The sequence below is a fragment of the Mustela nivalis genome (assembly GCF_964662115.1).
Source record: "Mustela nivalis genome assembly, chromosome: 11".
Taxonomy (NCBI): domain Eukaryota; kingdom Metazoa; phylum Chordata; class Mammalia; order Carnivora; family Mustelidae; genus Mustela; species Mustela nivalis.
In genome coordinates, this window is record NC_139030.1 from 89,321,787 (window position 1) to 89,346,986 (window position 25,200).

At 38.6% G+C, this 25,200-nt stretch overlaps 1 protein-coding gene across 1 annotated transcript in view; it reads left to right on the forward strand.

Moving 5' to 3' along the window:
• Positions 1-25,200, forward strand: part of BARD1 (BRCA1 associated RING domain 1) — an 82,578-nt gene that overhangs the window by 38,287 nt on the left and 19,091 nt on the right. The window contains exons 5-7 of the mRNA XM_082689109.1: positions 1,193-1,273; positions 2,996-3,168; positions 22,897-23,005. Coding sequence (XP_082545235.1) covers positions 1,193-1,273; positions 2,996-3,168; positions 22,897-23,005 — 363 coding nt within the window. The remainder of the gene's footprint in view (positions 1-1,192; positions 1,274-2,995; positions 3,169-22,896; positions 23,006-25,200) is intronic.

A 25,200-nucleotide genomic window follows, 5' to 3' on the forward strand; every position in this document is an offset into this window, starting at 1 on the left:
CTCTGCTCCGCAGGGAGCCTGGTTCTCTATCATTCCCCCTGCGTGTGTTCCCTCTCTTGCTCTCTATCAAATAAATAAATAAAATTTTTTTAAAAATTCAAATTTGTATCTTGACAGATGTTCCTAGTTTTATTTGGAATTGACTTGAAGATAGAGTGAATGTTGCTAACTAAATGTTAACTTGTGCTACAGGTATAGAATTTGTACCCCTAAGATTCTGTGGGAAAATGTTTTTTTAACTGAAGCTAGGCAATTGATTTGAAACATATATAATGTTTATTTTTTAGATCCATTAAGTGTTTAGGGTCATTTTAAAAATTTAGGAACATAAAGATGTATGTTGCAAGTCTACTTTTTTTCAGTAGAAAACTAAGTAAGCTATCATCTTAAGATTTGCTGTGTTTGAGAGGTAGCCCAAAACAAGCAAATAAAGGTTACTATTTTTAGGAGATTTAATGATTTCTAGATAATCCAGCCAGTAGGGGAAAAACTCATTTCAGAAGAATATTGGGGCTGGGAGTGGGAGAAGAGAGATGTCCTTCTCCCTAAAACTCTTCATAAAACCAGTTGAACACAGCTTTGTCATAGGTGTAACTTTTGCCATATGTAACTTAGTCAGCCTTTTTCAGAGTAAGCTGTGTCAGAAGTATTTGGAGAAAATAAGCCATGCTTTTGCCTAGAAAAGTAAGAGCAAATAAAGTGAATATAAACTGAATTGATGTATTAAGGATAAATGGAGTAGCTGTCAATAAGAAAACAATTTTTAACAGTTTTAGCTGAGTAACCTTCTTAGCCGTAATTTTGCTTTAAACAGTACTTGATGCATGCTCAAAAAGGATGTTTTTCACAAATGAAGTGATGACTTTAAGTACTTCATTATCATCAGTTGATTTTTGGCTAGTGCCCTTTATTTGGTATTTTGAAATGACTTTTGATAAGGGTTGCTAATCGCAGGGATTTTGTACTTGATATTCAAGGTTGGACTGTATGACTTCATGACTTGGTACCTCAGAATAGTTCATCCATATATTACTTCTTACTTATGATTCATGAGTAGTAGGCATTAGAGAAAAGATTTAATTTTGATTCTATCTTTAAGAAGACTGAATCTTCAAACCAAACCTGAATCTCAGTATCTTCTTTTCTTTTTTGATGATTTTAATTTCTTTTTGTTTTTTCATTGTTCTACTAGGGCGACATACCTTCTGTTGAGTACCTCTTACAAAATGGAAGTGACCCAAATGTTAAAGACCATGCTGGATGGACACCATTGGTAGTTTCCTATTTGTTTTATATTCTCATTTTGCTTGTGTTTTATTGTTACTATACTTAAAGTTATGTAGTTGTCTATATATTATCTTCTGCAATATACACTCCCTTTTTAATCTGAAGAACTTATATTTTCACCAAGTAAGGGAAAGTGATGATTTTTTCATCTAACTTTTCAATTGTGACAGGTAAGAAATTGGCTACCTTTTCACTGACTACCTTTAGATTTAGAAATTGAGTCACACTATAGTGCTTAATGTAGCCAACATACAGAGGTGACTGCTATAACCGACACGAGGCTCCCTTTTGCCACTTTGCATGTCATTGGAACCAGATTTCTTGGAACAAAGAGACGTCAGAGGAACAGGGTATAGGATTGTATCACAAGGCAGTGATTCTTACTGAGGATCTGTTATAGCCTCATTTATACCTACCTAATTGCAAATATAGAGGGGTAGTAGAAAATCTTGGCTTACATGAAACATTTTAAAAAATCTTTCATTATTACTAAAGATGCAATGTGAAGTATAGTCTGGAAAAGACTATGGCACAAATTCATGGAAGCAAATGCTATTTGGGCTTGTTGTGGGCAATTGGAAGACAGCTGTAGTGATATCAGTAGAGGAGGTAAACACTTACCCCATGCCCTGGAATTTATCATAGAAATTGGGAGATTTTCATTAGGCCAGGTATCAAAAAGGCTCAAAGTTGTGTATAATAACTTCTCCCCAACTTTCTAAGCTGGGAGGGTTTAGTCTGGATCAAAGTCACTTTGTTGTTTTTGACTCCACAGGCTGGCTAACCTCTTCAGAGAAAGGTCAGTGTTTTGTTTGTTAGTTTGTTTGGTTTTGGTTTTTGTTTTCTGAAGCCAGTAAGGCCAATTGTAGTGAAGTTTGATGAGTGATTTATTAGAGGACCCAATGTCTGATTTGGCTTCCTTTCTGCTAGAAATAGACCTTACAGACATTTCATGTGGTATTTCTTTTTATGAATTGAATAGATATACATAAAAAGCACAGTATGCTAGAGATTTATGGGAGGACAGCATTGTGGCTTCATTAACAGTTCATTAGACATGAGGAAAGATTTGCACGTGAGGCATCTTGAATATTGCATTGTTACCTGTTACATTATTCATTCTTTTTGAGTCCTTACCTGTTATTTCTGTTATTGACATCAGCCATACAGTAATCTGTAGCTTCAGCAAATAGAGAAGATTGTCTTGTCCTGGATATTCACTTTGTGGGGTCATTCTATATATGTGTGGGTGCCCCACTTAGCATATGGCTAAATACCTGATTTAGTGAATGCTATTTGGCCATGGAAAATTTCACTTTTTATGAATGATCTAGTTGTTAAATACTTTGAGTTTTTTGTTGTTTGTAATTTTTTACTGTCAAAGAGTTCAGGAACTAGAGTTGGTTTATACATATATAGAGTTGGTCAACTACATTTTCTTTAAAAAAAATGTAGGTGACCAAAGGCTCAGATAAATAACCCCTTTTTCCATCAGTTGCATAGATCTTGATCATCATGTATCTGATCGTTAAGATTATTAACAGGGCTTTACTCTGGGTCAACACTTACAGTCTGTATGAATTTTTAGGTAGGAACCAATTTACTGACTGAAGTTCACATTTACTTTTCTAAAGTGCAATTTTATTATGATACTAGACATCGTTCTTCCTTATCACCTTTCTCCCTTCTTTTCTTACTACTTAATTAGCATGAAGCCTGCAATCATGGGCACCTGAAGGTAGTGGAGTTGTTGCTCCAGCATAAGGCATTGGTGAACACCACTGGCTATCAGAATGACTCACCGCTTCATGATGCTGCCAAGAACGGACACTTGGATATAGTCAAGCTCTTACTTTCCTACGGAGCCTCCAGGAATGCTGTGTAAGTCGTTCAGCCTAAACACTGTTGTTCAGTTGACTTGTACTCCTGAGTCAAGACTGTGACGGAACACAGCCTCGGAGACCCAGATGGGTGGCTCTCTTTCTTGCCTTTCACAATCGAGGTTAGACGTGACCATTATAGTCTCTATTTAAAATCAGCGTTCATGCCCTTTTCCTTTGGAATACTTACATTTTTGAGGAAGACTTACTTCTTTACTTTAGAAATGATTGGCAAATTAATTTCGTAAGCTTTGATTTTTCTGCATAAATTCACTTAGTTATATTCTGTAGATTGAGTCATACTTATTAGTGAGAAAAGAATTAGAAGCACAGAAATAACTATTTTGTATGCTTCCCAGTACTTTAGATTTGTTTTAAAAATTCTTTTTCTTTAATGCTTTTTCTGCATATATAGTTAAAATATGTAAGAATTCAGATGTCGGGCAAGTGTTTTCAAGTTATTTCTTAGACTTTCCACATCAGTCAAATGAATCTCGGGGTAAATTGTTTTGCAGTGTCAGGGCACAGAGATGCATTAGCAAATGCTGGCGGCTGCATTTTAAAATTGCTGTTGTCAAGAGCAATTGCCGTATATGGATTTTATATCTTTAATCTATAACTTGGTTCATGTCTCCCTATATATTATTTTACTCTTTTCAGTTAATGAGGGAGTTGAAATGGAAATAGAAGAATTGCCTCTTCATGTCCCTGTTGCTTATATAGGTTTGGAAAGAGTACACAAAAGTCACGCTTACTTTGATTACAGAGGCAAACAAGAATTATAGAATGCAGAGCTTTTAGGTTGTAATTTTTTTATAGCATAATTGAAAAACTAATAATGCAGGAGTACCTTGATGCTGTTAGTTTCAGAAAGTGGGTCTAATATCTTTATTTTCTATCACAGATGGTGAGATTGTTGGGGCATACTCAAGGGGACCATTTTTCCATATTTTTGTTTTTCTGGCTTGCATGTGTGTATGCGCACACACGTATCATCTGTCTATATGTGTGTGTGTAGACACGTGCACGTGGACCAATAGGTATGACCCTCCTGTGGGTATAGCCTGCCATTTGCTAAAGCAAATGGTTGTTTGGGTCAGGTGAAACTGAATAGTTTCCATCTTTGGGTTCTTAAATCAGCCATGACTACTTTAATGAATGGAGCACTGGTCAGGGCGTTAGGGAATTCAGCTTTTATTTGTGACTCCATTATTGACTTTATAGCTTCAGGCAGGTTAATTTCTGTGCCTTGGTGTCCTCACCTATAAAACATGTGTGATGCCTGCTGCCTTTCTATTTCTTCAGAGCATAGTGAGGATTAATGAGCCAAAACACAGGGCCTATCTGGTGGTTTGTACACCATGATTCTTCACTACACCGTGAAGCTTATTAATATACCAGGTGTGGGCATGAGACAGTGAGCCGAGTCTGCCTTCACAGGTGCCTCTCCGATGAATGTGTTGTTTTTAAATAGGCTTACCTAGTGAAGTGGCAGATTTAGGTATAGCTGTAGTGAAACGCCATCCAGTAAGATCTTTCTGTAGCGATGGAAATGCTCTCTCTCTGTGCCGGGCGCTCAGTAGCCACTAGCCATCTGCTGCTGGTGAAGACTTGAGCTGTGGCTGTTGCTACTGAGAAACTAAATTTGAAAATGAACTTTAATTAATGTAAATAGCCACATGGGCCAGGTGGCTACTGAATTGGATAGCTGGTTGATAAAGTGTAGGGTAGTGGGGGAAGAGGATTTATCTGGTGAGAGGTTGGGGATAACATCGGGTGGAGATTAGTGGGGCAGCTATAGTGCAAATAGAGCCGTAGAGTTCACCTGGGCTGTGAGAGTGTGTGGTATCGGTTTCTAAATACCATTATTCCTTCATTTCCAGACTGGTGGGCATCATTCTCTGGTATTGGCTGTGTTTTTCACTGCTTTATTTCATAGTACTTGTTCAGCTGATCGGCTTTACCAGTTTCCTAACTGGTTTCCTCCTTTTCAGATTATTTTTCTTTGTTCATTCCCCACACCGCAACCCAAGAACTTTTAAAAAGATGTCTGGCCAGATCACTTACTTGCTTAAAACCCTTCACTGGCACCTCTTAAAGTTTTTAGAGTAAACTTCAACACGTGGTTCCCAAGGCCCTGGGCGGTGAGGCACCACCGGCTTCTCCAGCCTCCTCTTGCTGCTCTTGCTGCCATCCCCCTGGGCCTCCAGCAGTTTTTATTCCAGCCTTTCTAAATCATGCCTGCTGCCCAACATAGTCGTACCCACATTCGTTTGTAGTGGAAATGAGTTAAGTGTTTGAATGCGTGAAAAGATGGTGTATGTTTTCCTCCCTTTGGAAAAAGGGTCAGGTCTGACAGCACCAAGAATTGCCTCCTTCTGCTCCCTGATCACTGTTAAGTGCGGAGTGAAAGTCTGAAACCACGTTCCGGGAGCTGCTCCTTTTCCGGGGTGGTAGCACTGCTTCATGGCAGATGTTAGAGTAAATGACGTGTGCTCCCTGGGCAGAGTCCTTAGTCTCTTGTCCATTGGGCAGCCTAGTATGTTACCTGCCGTGGGCTCATGGCTTCCCATTTCTGTTGCCTTGACATTTTTAAGATCTGTTTTTCTTGCTGCCAGGGTTCTGTATATTGTCCTTTTAAGTACTGACAAGTGACAATAGATGGAATTCATTTCTTGACTTTCTCCGTTTAAGAGTAGAGCCTGGGGAGGAGGCCAGGGCACTATATGGACTTCTTACTACTTTTTTTCTTTATTTCTTCTTCTTTTTTTTGCCTAAAGCTCTTGTTCATTTTAAGCCATTAATATCTCTGACTCTAGAATCTGAGTTGGCAAGCATATTACTTTAATTTTCTCTGCTTATACTTCTATTTCTGTATATGTCTCTTACTCTTAATGGAACTCTTCTCTCAATAACCAGGACTAGACTCCTCCTATCCCTGAAAGAAGGAGGAAGGGTTGGAACGGGAAAGTGTGAAAGCTGTTCTTCTGTCCTTCCCTCTTGATGGCTTGGTACTTTGACTAATCGAAGTTGTAGGCGGGTAGAGTTTCTGTTGCTTCTTCTGAGTTTCTAAGGGAAAATCTCCAGCTCTGTAACAGACATTTTTGTAGTCATCTTCATTCTTTCGAGGTTGAAGGAGTTTTCTTACTTGGATGCCTTCATTTCCTGGGTCTTCAGTGACATCCTGTTAGGTGTTCTCAGACTCTCCCCACTGCTCCTTGACTTCCTCATCCCCCGCTCTTGGATCTGCTCCTTGTTTTCTAGTGACGTGAACAGACAGAGCAGTGATTACAGAGCCCTGTGACACATGCCTTCCTAGGTCAGTGCACAAGAGTCTGTGAAAATCTAGATTAGGGGCTTTACATGTGACTAGAGGCATTCGTAAAAGGCTTTCTAGAGGAAGGAGGACTTCCACTGACTTTTGAAGACGAGGAATAGGAGGGTAGGCTTTTCAGAAGGAGTTGGTGGATATTGAGGTACACGGTAGCCAAGGCCATTTGTCCATTCAGTTCTAGGATCTTTGGTTAGTGACAGTAAGACTGGTGTGAAAGGGAGGAGGATGACCCCTTGAGGCTGCAGAAGGTGGCAGAGGCAGAGAGAGCCCGTGTGCCAGAGGGTTCAGATTTTACATTGAAAGGTTCATCCTGCACAGGAGCTGGGAGCTCAGCGGGGAGGCGTGTCCACTAACCCGGGGAGGGGAGTCTGAGCTGAAGTGGTGGTGGGGACAGTGGTGGCTGAGGGAGGGAGTTTACTCTTTTTATCAGCTGCTTCCTACACGTGAAGTCTGATACACGGTGTTAAGAAATATCTTATTAGGGTTGTGATTGAAATTGAGTAAGGGTATGGATTATAGTCGATTTAATAAATTTCATTTAGTATTTATAGAGATTTTCTAGGTATTTGATTCTTTTGTTGCTCTGGTGAACTGGCTGTTCTGTTAATAAATAGAGCTTGTTATTTCTGACATACAGGAAAGCTAGCTAACACCTAATTCTAAGGGTTGGATTATCATTTATTAATTTCTTACTGCATTTGTCTGAGTTTCTAGGATACTATAAAATAATGTGATAGCATAGTTGTTCTCTTTTCATTTTTTAAGAAATACTGAATGTAGGTTTACAGTTAGCATTACAATCAATATTAAAAATAAAGATCTTCTAGTTATTTTACTATTTTTTAACAAGACTATATTTTATTGCATGAATTTTCACTTAAACTGAGATAATCTTAGACCTTTTGCTTGTTGATGTCATTAATACATTTTAAAATGTTAAACCGTGTTGTATTCCTGTGATAAGCTTGACTTAATATAGTGTGGTTATTCTTTCTTTTTTTTCTTTCTTTCTTTATTTTTAAAGATATTTAATATTTATTTGACAGAGAGGGAGAGACAGCGAGAGAGGGAGCATAAACAGGGAGGAGGGGGAGAAGCAGGCTTCCTGCTGAGCAGGGAGCCTGATGCGGGGCTCGATCCCAGGACCCTGAGACCAGGACCTGAGCTGAAGGCAGAGGCTTCACCTACTGAGCCACCCAGGCACCCCAGTGTGCTTCTTCTTTTTTTTTTTTTTTTTAATTTTTTATAAACATGTATTTTTATCCCCAGGAGTACAGGTCTGTGAATCAGTGCTCACCAAAGCACATACCCTCCCCAATGTCCAAAACCCCACACCCCCTTCTCCCAACCCCCCTCCCCTCAGCAACCCTCAGTTTGTTCGTAAGATTAAGAGTCACTTATGGTTTGTCTCCCTCCCAATCCCATCTTGTTTCATTGATTCTTCTCCTACCCCCTTAAGCCCCCATGTTGCATCACCACTTCCTCATATCAGGGAGATCATATGATAGTTGTCTTTCTCTGCTTGACTTATTTCGCTAAGCATGATATGCTTTAGTTCCATCCATGTTGTCGCAAATGGCAAGATTTCATTTCTTTTGATGGCTGCATAGTATTCCATTGTGTATATATACCACATCTTCTTGATCCATTCATCTGTTGATGGACATCTAGGTTCTTTCCATAGTTTGGCTATTGTGGACATTGCTGCTATAAACATTCGGGTGCACGTGCCCCTTTGGATCACTACGTTTGTATCTTTAGGGTAAATACCCAATAGTGCAATTGCTGGGTCATAGGGCGGTTCTATTTTCAACATTTTGGGGAACCTCCATGCTGTTTTCCAGAGTGGCTGCACCAGCTTGCATTCCCACCAACAGTGTAGGAGGGTTCCCCTTTCTCCGCATCCTCGGCAGCATCTGTCATTTCCTGACTTGTTGATTTTAGCCATTCTGACTGGTGTGAGGTGATATCTCACTGTGGTTTTGATTTGTATTTCCCTGATGCCGAGTGATATGGAGCACTTTTTCATGTGTCTGTTGGCCATCTGGATGTCTTCTTTGCAGAAATGTCTGTTCATGCCCTCTGCCCATTTCTTGATTAGATTATTTGTTCTTTGGGTGTTGAGTTTGCTAAGTTTTTATAGATTTTGGACACTAGTCCTTTATCTGATATGTCGTTTGCAAATATCTTCTCCCATTCTGTCAGTTGTCTTTTGATTTTGTTAACTGTTTCCTTTGCTGTGCAAAAGCTTTTGATCTGATGAAATCCCAATAGTTCATTTTTGCCCTTGCTTCCCTTGCCTTTGGCGATGTTCCTAGGAAGATGTTGCTGCGGTTGAGGTCGAAGACGTTGCTGCTTGTGTTCTCCTCAAGGATTTTGTTGGATTCCTTTCGCACATTGAGGTCCTTCATCCATTTTGAGTCTATTTTCGTGTGTGGTGTAAGGAAATGGTCCAATTTCATTTTTCTGCATGTGGCTGTCCAATTTTCCCAACACCATTTATTGAAGAGGCTGTCTTTTTTCCATTGGACATTCTTTCCTGCTTTGTCGAAGATGAGTTGACCATAGAGTTGAAAGTCTATTTCTGGGCTTTCTATTCTGTTCCATTGATCTATGTGTCTGTTTTTGTGCCAGTACCATGCTGTCTTGATGATGACAGCTTTGTAATAGAGCTTGAAGTCCGGAATTGTGATGCCACCAACGTTGGCTTTCTTTTTCAATATCCCTTTGGCTATTCGAGGTCTTTTCTGGTTCCATATAAATTTTAGAATTATTTGTTCCATTTCTTTGAAAAAGATGGATGGCACTTTGATAGGAATTGCATTAAATGTGTAGATTGCTTTAGGTAGCATAGACATTTTCACAATATTTGTTCTTCCAATCCAGGAGCATGGAACATTTTTCCATTTCTTTGTGTCTCCCTCAATTTCTTTCATGAGTACTTATAGTTTTCTACTATGAGTATAGATTTTGTGCCTCTTTGGTTAGGTTTATTCCTAGGTATCTTATGGTTTTGGGTGCAATTGTAAATGGGATTGACTCCTTAATTTCTCTTTCTTCTGTCTTACTGTTGGTATAGAGAAATGCAACTGATTTCTGTGCATTGATTTTATATCCTGACACTTTACTGAATTCCTGTATAAGTTCTAGCAGTTTTGGAGTGGAGTCTTTTGGGTTTTCCACATATAGTATCATATCATCTGTGAAGAGTGAGAATTTGACTTCTTCTTTGCCGATTTGGATGCCTTTAATTTCCTTTTGTTGTCTGATTGCTGAGGCTAGGACCTCTAGTACTATGTTGAATAGCAGTGGTGATAATGGACATCTCTGCCGTGTTCCTGACCTTAGCGGAAAAGCTTTCAGTTTTTTCTCCATTGAGAATGATATTTGCGGTGGGTTTTTCATAGATGGCTTTGATGATATTGAGGTATGTGCCCTCTATCCCTACATTTTGAAGAGTTTTGATCAGGAAGGGATGCTGTACTTTGTCAAATGCTTTTTCAGCATCTATTGAGAGTATCATATGGTTCTTGTTCTTTCTTTTATTGATGTGTTGTATCACATTGACTGATTTGCGGATGTTGAACCAACCTTGCAGCCCTGGAATAAATCCCACTTGGTTGTGGTGAATAATCCTTTTAATGTACAGTTGAATCCTATTGGCTAGTATTTTGTTGAGTATTTTCGCATCTGTGTTCATCAAGGATATTGGTCTATAGCTCTCTTTTTTGATGGGATCCTTGTCTGGTTTTGGGATCAAGGTGATGCTGGCCTCATAAAATGAGTTTGGACGTTTTCTTTCCATTTCTATTTTTTGGAACAGTTTCAGGAGAATAGGAATTAGTTCTTCTTTAAATGTTTGGTAGAATTCCCCCGGGAAGCTATCTGTCCCTGGGCTTTTGTTTGTTTGGAGATTTTTAATGACTGTTTCAATCTCCTTACTGGTTATGGGTCTGTTCAGGCTTTCTACTTCTTCCTGGTTCAGTTGTGGTAGTTTATATGTTTCTAGGAATGCATCCATTTCTTCCAGATTGTCAAATTTGTTGGCGTAGAGTTGCTCACAGTATGTTCTTATAATAGTTTGTATTTCTTTGGTGTTAGTTGTGATCTCCCCTCTTTCATTCATGATTTTATTTATTTGGGTTTTTCTCTTTTCTTTTTGATAAGTCTGGCCAGGGGTTTATCAATTTTATTAATTCTTTCAAAGAACCAGCTCCTAGTTTCGTTGATTTGCTCTATTGTCTTTTTGGTTTCTATTTCATTGATTTCTGCTCTGATCTTTATGATTTCTCTTCTCCTGCTGGGCTTAGGGTTTCTTTCTTGTTCTTTCTCCAGCTCCTTTAGGTGTAGGGTTAGGTTGTGTACCTGAGACCTTTCTTGTTTCTTGAGAAAGGCTTATACCGCTATATATTTTCCTCTCAGGACTGCCTTTGTTGTGTCCCACAGATTTTGAACTGTTGTATTTTCATTATCATTTGTTTCCATGTTTTTTTTCAATTCTTCCTTAATTTCCCGGTTGACCCATTCATTCTTTAGAAGGATGCTGTTTAGTCTCCATGTATTTGGGTTCTTTCCAAACTTCCTCTTGTGGTTGAGTTCTATCTTCAGAGCATTGTGGCCTGAAAATATGCAGGGAATGATCCCAATCTTTTGATACCGGTTAGTTCTGATTTAGGACCAAGGATGTGATCTACCAGTGTGCTTATTCTTTAAACAAATATTTTACATCAGTTTGCTAGAATTTTATTTAGTATTTTTGCATTTATAATTATAAGTTGAAATGATCTGTTTTTATCTTTAATAAAAGATAATCTTTTATTAAATCTTGCCTACAGATTTTGATATTAAAATTACACTTTTATGGGTGCCTGGGTGGCTCAGTGGGTTAAGCCGCTGCCTTCAGCTCAGGTCATGATCTCAGGGTCCTGGGATCGAGACCCGCATCGGGCTCTCTGCTCAGCAGGGAGCCTGCTTCCCTCTCTCTCTCTCTGCCTGCCTCTCTGTCTACTTGTGATTTCTCTCTGTCAAATAAATAAATAAAATCTTTAAAAAAAATTACACTTTTTTAAAAATTTAAAATAGTAGTTTTTTAGATTTAGTGATTCCATGTACTACTCAGTGCTCCTCAAGGTAAGTGCATTCTTTTACTCGTCTTCCCACCTACCTCTCCTCTGGTCATCTGTTTGTTCCTTTTAGTTAAGAGATAGTTTTTTGGTTTGTCTCTCTTTTTTTTTTTCTTTGTTCGTTTGCTTGTTTCTTAAATTTTGCATGTGAGTGGAATCATACAGAATTTGTCTTTCTCGTGTTGGCTTATTTCACATAGCCTGATACTCTAGATCCATCCATGCCCTTTGCAGATGGCATGATCATTTTCTTTTTTTTAATGACTGAATAATATTTGTGTGTGTGTGTGTGTGTATCACATTACATCTTCTGTATTCATCTTTCGATGGTCACTTGGGCTGCTTCCATAGTTTGGCTATTACAGGTAATGCTGCCATAAACATAAGGGTGCATGTCTCCCTTCAGATTAGTGTTTCATATTCTTTGGGTAAATAGTAGTGCAATTACAGATTGTGAGATGGTTCTATGTTTAATTTTTTGAGGAACCTCTACACTGTTTTCCACAGTGGCTGCACCAGTTTGCATTCCTACCTACAGTGCAAGAGGGTTCCTTTTTGTCCACATGCTCCTCAACACTTGTTTCCTGTGTTTTTGATTTTAGTCATTCTGACAGGTGTGAGGTGGTACCTCATTGTGGTTTCGATTTGCATTTCCTTGCTGATCAGTGATGAGCATCTTTTCATACATCTCTTGGCCGTCTGTGTGTCTTCTTTGTAGAAATGTCTGTTCATGTCTCCTGCCCACTTTTAATTGGATTATTTGGGGTTTTTTGGTGTTGAGCTATCTAAGTTCTTGATATAGTTAGATAATATAACCCTTTATTGGTTAGGTTATTTGCAAATTACCTTCTCCCCTTCAGTAGGTTCTCCTTTTTTGTTGGATGTTTACTTTGCTATGTTAGAAGCTTTTTATTTTGCTGTAGTCCCTGTAGTTTATTTTTGCTTTTGTTTTCCATGCCTCAGGAGACCTACCTAGAAAGATGTTGCTATGGCCAGTGTCAGAGACATTACTGCCTGGGATCTCTTAGAGGATTTTTGTGGTTTCATGTCTCACATTTAGGTCTTTAATCCATTTTGAGCTTATTATTTTTTTTTACAGATTTTTATTTATTTATTTGACAGAGAGAGATCACAAGTAGGCAGAGAGGCAGGCAGAGAGAGAGGGGGAAGCAGGCTCCCTGCAGAGCAGAGCCCGATGTGGGGCTCGATCCTAGGACCCTGAGACCATGACCTGAGCTGAAGGCAGAGGCTTAAACCACTGAGCCACCCAGGCACCCCATTTTGGCCTTATTTTTGTGTGTAGTATAAAGTAGTAGTTTTCCAGTGGAGTCTTTGGGGTTTTCTATATATAGTGTCATGTTATCTGCAAATGGCAAAAGTTTTACTTCTTCCTTACCAATTCGAATGCCTTTTATTTCTTTTTGTTATCTGATTGCTGTGCCTAGGGCTTCTAGTACTATGTTGAATACAAATGAAGTGGTGAGAGTGGGCATCCTTGACTTATTCCTGACCTTTGGGGGAAACCTCTCAGTTTCTGCCTTATTGAATATGATGTTCGCTGTGGGTTTTTCATATAAGGCCTTTATTGTTGAGGTATGCTTCCTCTAACCATAGTTTGTTGAGGGTTTTTATCATAAATGGATTTTTTTGGGGTGCAGTTGTAAATGGGATTGCTTCCTGAATTTCTCTTTCTGCTGCTTCATTATTAGTACATAGAAATGCAAAAGATTTCTGTGCATTGATTTTGTATCCTGTGACCTTAATTTAGTTATCAGTAGTTGTCCAGTTGTTGGCATATAATTTTTCATAATGTTCTCTTACAATCCTTTATTTCTTTGGTGTCATTTGTTATTTTTTGTCTTTCATTTGTGATTGTGTTTTTTTGAGCCCTATCTTCTCTTTGTTTCGTTTTTCTAATGAGTCGGGCTACAGGTTTATCACCTTTGTTGATCTTTTCAAAGAACCATCTCCTGGTTTCATTGACCTGTTCTTTTTTTTAGTTTCTGTATAGATTATTTCTGCTCTAATCTTTATGATTTCTTTCCTTCTGCTGGTTTGAATTTTATATATTCTTTTTCTAGCTCCTTTAAGTGTAAGGTTAGGTTTTGTATCTGAGATTTTTCTTGCTTCTTGCTTTCTTGCTTCTTCTTTTCTAGTCCTATATAGCTGTCAGCTTCCCTCTTAGAACTGCTTTTGCTGCATCTGAAAGGTTTTGGACCATTGTGTTTTCATTGTCATTTGTCTCCATGTACTTTTTGATTTCTTACCTGATATCTTGGTTGATTTGGTCATTATTTAGTAGCATTTGATTTAACTTCCTTGTATTTCTGCTTAATTTTTTTCACATGTTTGATTTCTAGTTTCATTTTGTTACAGTCAGAAAAGATGCATGGTATGACATTGATATTTTGGAATTTGTTGAGACTTGTGACCTATGTGACCTATTCCGGGAATGTTCCTTGTGCATTTGAAAGGAATGTGTATTCTGTTTTAGGATGAATGTTCTGAATATATCTGTTAAATCTATGTGGTCCAGTTTGTCATTCACGGTTTCCTTGTTAATTTTCTGTTTCAGTCATGTGTCCATTTACGTAAGTGGGTGTTAAAATCCCTAGTATTGTATCACTATATTGATTAGTTTTTTTATGTTTGTTACTGTTTTATGTATTTGGATACCTCCATGTTGGATGCATCAATATTTACAATCACTTTATCTTCTTGTTGCATTGCCCCCTTAATGATTATATGATGTTCTTTATCTCTTGTTACAATCTTTGTTTCAAAGTCTATTTTGTCTGACACAAGTATTGCTGCCCTGGCGTTCTTTTGACATGCACTGGCATGATAAATGTTTCTGTCTCCCCTCGCTTTCAATCTGCATTTGTCTTTAGGTTTGAAAGGAGTCTCTCATAGGCAGCATATGGATGGGTCTTGTTTTTTTAAACCATTCCAGTCACCCATTCCATCTTTTGATTAGAGACTTTAGTCTTTTTGCATTCTAATTATTGATAGGTACGTATTTGTTATTGCTGTTTTGTTAACCTGTCTTGTGGTTGTTTTTGTAGTTCTTCTCTGAACCTTTCTTCTCTTGCTTTCTTCTCTCATGGTTTTCTTTAGTGATACCCTTGAATTCCTTTCTTTTTATTTTGTATTTCTATTACTGATTTTTTATTTGTGGGTACCAGTAGGTTGTGTGTAATACCTTTTGTATATAGTAGTCTGCATAAAGTTGATGGTCATTTCAGTTTGAATCCTTCTTCCCCCCCATTCCCATTTTAGGAATATGATATTATACTTTATATTACTTTATTTTCTAATTCCCTTGATTGATTTATTTTTAGTGCTTTTGTTCTTCCTACTTTTCTTACCCTTACTTGTGGTCTTGTCTTGACACTGAGAGAGTTTCCTTTAACAGTCTTATAAGGCTGGTTTAATGGTTATGAACTTGTCCTTTAGCTTTTGTTTGTCTAGGAATCTCTCCTTTTCTCTCCTTCTATTCTGAATAATAGCCTTGCTGGATGGAGTATTCTTGGCTTCAGAGTTTTTCCTTTCAGCACTTTGAATTTATCATGCCATTCTTTCTGGACTGCAAAGTTTCTGCTGAAAAATCCACTACAGCCATATGGGGTTTTCCCTTGTATGTAACTATCTTCTTTTCTCTTGCTGCTTTTCAAACTCTCTCTTTATCACTTTTTGCCATTTTATTTTATTTAAAAGATTTTATTTATTTATTTATTTATTTATTGAGAGAGTGCATGCTCACGCAAGCAGGGGGAGGGGCAGAGGAAGAGGGAGAGAGAGAATCTCATGCAGACCCCACGCTGAGTGCTGAACTCAACTAGGGGCTTGATCACACAGCCCTGAGATGATGACCTGAGCTGAAATCAAGAGTTGGCTGAGTAACTAATTAAACTACCCAGGTACCCCCCACCTTTTTTTTTTTGCCCTTTTAATTACTAAGTGTCTTGGTGTGCAGTTTCTTGGTTTGATGTTGTTGGAGGAATATTTGTGCCCACTGGATGGATCTGGATATCTGTTTCCTTCACCACATTAAGGAAGTTTTCAGTGATTATTTCTTGAAGTAAATTTTCTGCCTCCTTTTTTTCTCTTTTTCTTCTGGTGTATCTATACAAATGTTATTACACTTGATGGACATTGCATTTCCTTAGTCTATTTTAGTTTTGCCCAATTTTTTCCTCTCACCTGCTCAGCTGGATTACTTCCCATTACTCTGACCTCCCAGTTTCTAATTCATTCTTCTGCTTCCTCTAACTTGCTGTTTATTTCACCTAGTGTATTTTTAATTTCATTTATTATATTCTTCATCTCTGATTGGTTCTTTTTTATCTTTTAATTAAGGGTCTCACTGATGTCCTCCACTCTTTTTTCAAGTCCAGTGAGTATCTTTATGATCATTACTTTAAATTCTCTATCAGGCATACTACTTATATCAGTTTTTGTTACGTCTTTTGTGTGGTTTTGTCCCGTTTTTCATTTGGGACATATTTCTGTGTATCCTCATTTTGTCTGACTTTCTTTGTCTGTCTGTGTGTGTTAGGGAAATCAGCTGTGTCTCCTACTCTTGAAAGTAGTGGCCTTGTGAAGAAGAGGTCCTATAGTGCCCTGCACTGCAGTGTTCCCTGTTCCCCAGAACCTGGCCCTTCTGGAGTGTCTCCTGTGTATGTAGCATGAACCCTGATGTTGTTTCCTGGCTACTTTTCCCCTCAAATCTAGTCATCTGTAGTGCAGTTGTGGGCACTGTTGGGTCCCTAGCTAGGGTGAGGTACGTAGTTTTAATAGGGTGTATGGTAGTCCATGGGGGCTCTCCACCACTCCTCAGACCAAGGCCCTGCAATGAGTACGGGTAGGGAGATGGTGTTGGCAAGGCTTGCACAGGTCTTCTGGAGGGGCTGAGATTGAGATAAGATGGGCTCCAGGGGGCGGGACTTCTTAAAACAAGTTAGTGAATGTTGGCATTGTGCTGTTTCCCCTACGTGGCTGGCAGTTCATTTGTGCCTGGTGGCAGGGGAGAAAAATGACTCCTTTGTTCCTGGTGCAGTCTCCCTGTGAAACTCCCTCCACTCTGAGATGAGTAAATAACTCTTGGTATTCCCCAGATGGTCCCCCCCCCCCCAATGGTTTTTAAAATGGTGCTTCTATGCTTTATCTCCCCTGGCTGTTCATTATGTTTCTTTAAGGGTGGGAACTCTACTTCTAATGCCCTTTGTGCTCTCCCAGACTCCAGTTGGCTGATTTTTAAAATTTTAGGCTTTAACTCCCTCTTGTTATAAGATCTCACTTTCAGAATCAAATGTTATGGGGAATTGTCTTTCCTGTGTGAGCTCCCTGGTGACAGTCTTATTTTTTTCTCCCTCCTCTATGCCCATGGCTTCTTCCCTCTCAGGGATGCAATGGTCTGATTAGCCTCCCACCCAGTCTCTGTTCTTCTTAACCCCTTTTCTGTCTTTCATTGTGGGGTTTGTTCTGCCAGTCTTTGGGTTGTTTTCTGGGTTATTTACACTGACAGGAGTGTTACCTAGTTGTATCCATGAGACAAGGTGATTGATCTTAGAATCCTTTTACTTCACCATCTTCCCAGTCTCCCACTGCACTTCCTTAAAGATAATCAAGGATGCTTTCTACCTTTTCTGGTTACTCGAACATGAATGGAATACCTTTCAGAAATAAACTGTCCCTCCATTTGGCACACCACTGTCAGTTTTATAATTTGCATAGTATATAATATTTGGAGATTTCTCCAGTTTTGTTATTAGTAGTTATCACTCTCAAGTAGTAATATATTAATAGTAGAATACAGGTTTAAAGAGAAGATGGATTTTTTGTTATCTCATTAAATTTGTCTTTAAACAGTCCCCGTAAACTATTTTGCAGTTTTATCTAAGGCTATGATTTTTTTTTACTTGAATTTTTTTTTTTTTTAAACATATAATGCCCCAGGGCTACAGGTCTATGAATCATCAGGCTCACACATTTCACAGCACTCACCATTAAGGCTATGATTTTTAAGAGAAGACCCATGAAGATCATCTTACTGATTCTTAACACAGGGCACACCAGTGAGACAGAATATTTGAGGAAATTACTGTCTTTATTATATTTCTCATATGTATAGCAGAGTATCTCAAATCTATAAAGCTTTGGGTCTGCCTCTGTATATTTTAGTCAAATGTTGTGATAGCTCTTGAGTACTGAATGCCAAAAAAATACTGTCTTTGTTTCCATATCCTTGAGGACCCTGTAAGCTAAAGGAGGCATATAAACCTATCTTGAGTCCATTGATTTTCATTGCACTTACAGACATAAGGAAGTCATGGCTAATGTAGTTTCTCTTGAAAGCATGTTTGATGGAAGACGTATGTCCTTATACCAAATATAGATTATATATATATGTATATATATTATACTAAATATAGAAAAAAATATATATATATTTTAAGTAATCTCTACACCCAGTGTGAGGCTTGCAGTCAAGACCTCAAGATCGAGAGTCACATGCATTACTGACCAAGCCAGTCAGTCGTCCCAACATTTGATATTTTTTGATTGGCTTTATACGTTTTATGCTACTATAAGAATTTAACTTGAATTATTTCAGTTGTGTGTAAGCAAACTTATAGAGAGGGGTAAAAAATTTTGTAACTTAGCCCTAGTAGGACGAAGAAAATCTGAGACAGAAATCCGGCCTTGGATTTATTTTTGGTTCTCTTTAGAAGGGAGCAAAGCTTGTATATGAGGACTAAGGGATCCAGATTAGAAAGCTATATATTCTGATATGTTCTGAGAGCCCAATGCAGGGCTCGATCCCAGGACCCTGGGATCATGACCTGAGCCGAAGGCAAAGGCTTTAACCCACTGAGCCATCCAGGCACCGGTAATACTTTTAAAATGTGAAAATAACAATCTTTTTGGAAGTTCAGGATATGGAGAGAGTCAACAACTCAGAAATGTAATTAGGCTCTAAATACCTATGGAAGGCCAGGTATAGGAAAAGAAAGAATGGAATATGATTTATTGCAAAGCTAAGCGAATCTAAAAGCATCTTACTGAATACTGATGCAGGGAAATCTTGAAACCTACGAGTAAGGCAAGACAAGGTAACTAGGAATTAACTACATACAGTACTATCATTCATATTATCTATCATCTTCACTGTTTAATTTAAAAAACACAAGGACTTTGATAAATTCACCAGTGAAGTCACCCAGTCCTGTATTTTCTCGTGGAGGCTATGATACCTGAACTATGAATTTCCTACTGCAAGATTTTGGGACCCTAAGTCTTTAAGATTATAGAGGGAATATGGATATAGTAGGTTATATGTATCTACTTCAGACTTGATCTTTTGTTTAGATTTAATGTTAATCTAACACCTTACTGTTTTTTACATCACTCTCCACTTAGAATACTTTCTTACGTGCTTGGGGTTTCGGCTCTGCAAACTCTGCCACTTTTAAAGATAAAATTTTGCATTTGAATGCAGTATTACTTCACTTAACTCTGATTTTACTTGGGTTTTACATGAAAAATTTCCTTCTTATGCACTAAAATAAAAGTCCATTATGCAAGAGGGAAAATGACTTCTGTTTCAACCTCAGATAAAAAGGTTCATATCATCTGTGCTTCATTTTTGTCTGAGAATATTTATATTGGTGACTGGCTAAAACCTCAGTGGTTGTCCCTCTTCTGCCTTCAGTTCATCCCCCGCAAACATAAAAAAAAATTCTTCATCCCATCAGAACCACTTTGAGTATATGGAGAATAGCATATGCTTTTTTTTTTTTTTTTTTAAGAGATGTATAAAGCTTAGAATTTGGTACTTGTTCTGACATTAACACAGTTTTTTTGCAAGGGTGTAGAATTTGTAATTAGAAAATATTACATGGACCGTTGGACCTGTTAATTGTCCCACTGCCCTAGTTAATTTTTAAAAAAATTAATCTGCTATAACATAATTTGTTTCATAGCTTAAAAAAAAGTTGCTCTTTTGAATTTCTGTGCCTTTCCTGCTTCACAGCAAGCCAAGTGACTTGAAAAATTAAAGTCTGTGTGTTTGCAATTTTATAGAATTCATGAAGGATTTCATTCATGAACTGTCTTGGTAGCCTGTCGTGAGTGATAGGTTTAGTATTAATAAAAATGCCTTTTTGCATGAATGTTTGGGACTGGATGCTCTGTATGTGTATGTGCAAATTTGAATTTGTCCATACCCCCCCCCCCTTTTTGAGTGGTAAGCCTTCTCTTGGGTCTAGCTAGGGGCAGGTTCTACCATATTCTTGAGTAAAAAGGACACTAAACGGTTATACTGTATTCTGAACTCTTGCCTTTGGGGTTAAGCTGCAGTGTTAAACACAACAGTTCAATTCTTTAACAAGAACTTCTTCCCATTAGTCTTAGTAATCAAAAAGAACCCTAGTGAGCAAAGTTATTCTCATTATCTTCAATTAATAATCAGTCACATCGATAGTCTTCTGTGCACCTAACGGCATGTGACTTTTCTTCCAAATGTTACCGTTTTGCAAAAAAGAAGGTAAAGCTAAGTATGTACATTTATTTATGTATTTATTTGCTTAAAGATATCATTACCTGAGAGAGTGAGAGATGGAGGGGGAGCAAGCGCCAGTGCGAGGAGGGAGAGAATGTCCGGCAGTCTCCCCTCCCATGGCATCACGAGCTGAGCCGAAGCCATGAGGCAGTTGCTTAACTGACTGAGCCACCCAGGCACCCCTCAGTATGTACATTTAAAACCGTTTTTTTGTTTGTTTGTTTGTTTTGTTTTTTACATGAAGTCTAAAGAAAGTGTTAGTCCATTGAAATCTATCATTATGGGGAAAAAAAGTCGTGCGACTTTTTTGTGCCCATGTGATAAAGGAGAAATCGTACGCCCTGTCTCCTCTTGCTGTGGGGTTTGGAAGGTGCCACATAAGAACTTGATTCTCATTTCAGATTTCAGTGGTCCACAACAGAGCAGAAACACGACAGGATTTAATAGGCTCCATCTCCTGTGATGCAGGGCTGAGGTTTAACTGAATATCTTTCCATCTGTAGCATTTGTCTGTGCCATTCTCCAGTTCATTAACAATACAGGAGGGCTTAGGGTTTAGCGGGCTGTGTATAAGCAGGAGCCCAAGCGCATGTTTGAAGACTGTATGAGATAGTGAGCTTTGTGTGTAAGGACTCGAAATGTAAACTAGAATCCTGCCAGCCATTTTATGAAGGAAAACTTTAGACAGTAGGAGCATCTCACTTGTTCAGACTGTTGTTTCATTGGTTACTTTTTGTTTGAAACCCACTGGCTACTGATGGTACTTTTGGGAAGTACTTTCATTAATGATGTTTTGTGCTGTCATAGTGGACTTATTCCTATCTGTGTAAAACAAGTATACTGTAGTTACTGTTGATGAACATACTTGCTTAGGCTCTGACATTTTGTTTCTTTGAAGTATGAGATTTACATTTGTATTTTTTAAAAAGTCCTTTGGTATACTGTGATTTTTTTTTGATGCCATATAATGTGATATCTTTTTTGTTGATTATTCATTTTTGTGCTTGGTGGTTTAAGACCTAGAATATTGATTAATTATCTCGGATTTCTCTTTTGATTGGCATACTCGCAGAATATATGTGTGAGGGGGTTGTATATTTGGCCTCTAAGCACAGTAATTTAAGAGAATGGAATTAAGAAGGATCAAGGATAATGGATGAAATCAGCTGCATTTGGAAATAAACTGAGATTGTCTGCTCAAATGTATGGGAATTTGGAAAGATACCAAGTCCAGCACAATAGCTTGTCACTTTGTTGTAAACCAGAAAGCGAAACATAATACAGTTCTTGGCTGGAGAAGGACCGTTGCCAGAGAAAGGTTGCAAATTCTTGAACCTAGGCCTAAAGGGAAATCTGAGAGTACTGATTTATTGATATTTGTGGGCACATCCCAAGAGGAATGAGTAAACTGATAGTTATGAGTAGCACTCACTAGAGAAACAGTTACTGTGGTTTATTGCTTCATGCACTCGCTATCTCTTCCTGCTCTGCCATCAAAACCACTTTATCCAAGGTCTGACCTTGTCTCCAAGTCAAATTGGTGCTTCTGTCCCTCATCTCTATGCCGTTCACACAGCATCAGAGTTGACACCTTCCTCCTTCCTCTTCTTTCCACTGTTCCCTTGCAGATCTTTTTCTGGACATTCAGTATAGTTTTAAAAAGTGGTATTGTGTAGAAGGACCATGTTGATCGTTTATTGTACCATTGTACCGTGTTCATCGTCTTGTGTCCTGTTGAACACATTGCATGTTCACATGCACTTTAACAGCCTTTACTTGGATATACCATAATTTTAAAAACCATAAAAGCTCATAAAAGAAATGGTCATTTTAGGAAACTTTTTGTCATAATAAATTACATTTTGTATATTTTAAATTATTCTGAAGCCATATGAAAGGAAGTGGAAGAGTAGACAAAAGAAACTAATCATGGCCAATATTGACCATTATTGGAATACACAAGAAAGACACAGCTTTTAGTCAAGTCATTGGAACTTTGTTCTTTCTGTTTTCTTATCTATGAAATAGCAGATTTGTACTGTTTCTGAATTCTCTTCCAGCATAATATATTCTGTGACTTGTGAATTAGTACATGCTGAGAAGTCTGTGTCCACTTCTTTCCGAAACCACCAGTTGATTCTCTAGATGGCTTGATTACTATACAATGTACATATGTATTAAAGTTAATTTTAAAAGTGCCCTGCTCTCTGCTTTATTCATTTATTTATTATGTGACATGCTTTTCTTTCTGCAGATCTGAATGTCTGTCCTGTGTATTTATCTAATTTCTGCATTTGTTTATCTAGAATATAGAGCTTATAATAGCTATGGTAAATTATTTTTATTTGCATTTGAAAGCATTTTTCCCTTGGTGATTAATGATTATGAAGCTATATTATAAATGTGAATATGAATACAGAAGCATGCAGAGTTGTAAAAAAATTCATGTGTATCTAACAATCTATTCAATTAAAAATACTCCTAGAATGGTCTGATGTCAAATTGAAATTTCACAACTTTTTTCCATTGAATTCAGCAGCTTGGGATACTTGAGCCTTATGCTTTGTGTGAATTCGGAGTCATTTATTTTAGGAAAAGTTGTATATTATTAAGGAGGTTGAAAAAATTCTTCCCCTGGTGCATCCATTTAGTTAAAAATCAAGTCACACATTTTATTTACTTAAACCCATCTGCACTTATTTTTGCCAGTAACATATTTGGTTTGCGGCCTGTGGATTATGCAGACGGTGAAAATATGAAATCACTATTGTTGCTACCAGAGAAGAATGACTCATCATCCACTCGCCATTGCTCGGTAGTAAGTATGGATTAGACTTTGGGAAATGTATGTCTTTTATTGAAATTGGTTGTGAAGGGAACATAATAGGAAAATTTCCAGTTAGCAGATTACTTTCAATCACCGAACAATTATTGAACACTTCTTTTGTATTAGGAATTGTGAATTCAATCAAAGACAGTTATAATCAGATTAAGTCAAACAAGTATTTTGTGGAGCCCCCTGTATGTTTTAGGGAGCATTCACATTGCAGCCAATGTGATGGATGGAGCCCTAGTCTTAAGGAGCAAACATTGTCAGGAGAGATAAAAAAAAGGGCGAGACTGTCAATATGTAAGCCTATATAAATGGAATAATCTCAGGAACTTATAAATGTGTGGTTTGGAGATTTTGTAGAGTATAACTGAGCGGAGGTTGAGGACTCCAGGAAAGGCTCTGCTTTAGCTGTGTCCTTGGGGAGGGCCTGCACAGAGCTGTTTGATTTGAAACTTGAATGAGGAGGAGGAGGCATCCAGGGAAACATCTGTCTGGATGAAAGGGGTTCCCTATAGTGTTCCCTGTCGTCCCTCTGTGGATGAGCTTGGTGTGCTTAAAGGTTAGAGAGAAGGTCATACTTGCTGGCGACTAGTCAGTCAGTGTCCAAGAGTAATGGAGGCCACTGAAGGATTTAAAGCAAGGGAATGACATGATTCGATGTAAGTTGTAGAAAGTTCACTCTGGCTGCGTTGTAGTAAGGAGACGGGTAGGAGAAGAGCAGAAGAACCAGGACGATTGTGGAGGCCCGATGCACTGTGACAAGAAGGGATATTATCCTCTGGATTGAGGTAACAAGTGGAGATTGTGAGAAGTGATGAGGTTTAGTGTATATTTTTGAGATAATGGCAACACACTTTCTGATGGATTCTGTATGCAGTGTGGGTAAATAGAGCTGGTGTGACTTCAGCCGTGGGGCAGATGCCGGTGTTGTTTCCAGGTGTGGGGAAAGAAATCAGTAATTCTCTGCCAATTTTATGTCTGTAAGGCTGCAAGCATGTTGAACAGGTTGGTGTCTGTAGCTTAGGAAAGAGCTATAAGCTGGAAAGTGGAAAGAACTTATTCCTTAAGAACTTATGGTTTAGTGGGGACTATAGATGTGAAAAAAGTTCATTATGTACTGAAGTAAATTTATAATAGAAGTCATAAAAACGTACAATAGATTTACAGAGAAAGAAGAAGCTGGCTTCAGGAGGGATCAGAAGAGCTTCACAGAAAAGGTGACAGAGAAGGCATGTAAACTTGTAAAAGTTTCAGCAAGGTGTCTAATAGAATGTTGGCTGCAGATAACAAAACATTTACTCAAATGCCTCAAGGCAGTGTTTTATTTTGTATAAAGATAATCTCAGTAGAGGAGAGCTTTCCTTGGTGAGTTCAGCAATTAAATGGTTGCTGCAGAGACCCAATTTCTTTCTGTCTTTCTGCATTACCATCGTCAGCTTGAGAGCTCATCTCCCCTCAGTGGTTATAGGATGATTGCCATGGTTGTTGGTTGTAGATGGGACAGTGTCGAGTGTCTGAAACCTTCCCCAGGAGCCTGCTACTGGACTTTCCTTATGTATTGTTGGTCAGAACTGGTCACACAATTGGTGTTGATATACCTTGTCTTCGAAGACGGGGTCAGTCCTTGAAGAGCGGATATATCAGTAAAAACTGGGATTCTGTTAGCGTGGAGGGAGTGAGGCGTGGATCCAGTGAGCTTGCCGCACTGGGACCAGGTGTGCAAAATGGGGATGGCCGTCCACATTTAAGGAAGCAACAGCTGAAAGAAAAGAAGGTGTAAAGGACCTTTGAAATCTGAGAAACTAGATTGAGTGTGAGAGGAGCACAAGGTGTAGTATGAGAGAGGAACCGGAGGTCAAGAGCAAGGTTGGGATCAGATTGTAAAAGGCTTTGGGTTCCCTGAGGAGGAGTTTGGACATTACTGCCCTACTCAGTGGGGCAGTCTCGGTGAGTTCCAGTGCAGAGGACAGCTCGCAGTTGGCCGACGGGGTGTGAAGCTGTGTGGTAGTCAGAGCCCTGCTGTGGAAGGGTCGGGTGATGTGGGCAGGGAGAGAAGTGGTTTTCAAGAGGCGTGTGATGGGCACCTTGCAACGAACAAGACAGGGGAAGATGAGAGAAGGGCATGAGTTGAGGTCTGTGCGCAGAGGCCCTGCACGTCTTGTCTAGTGAGGGCAGTGGCA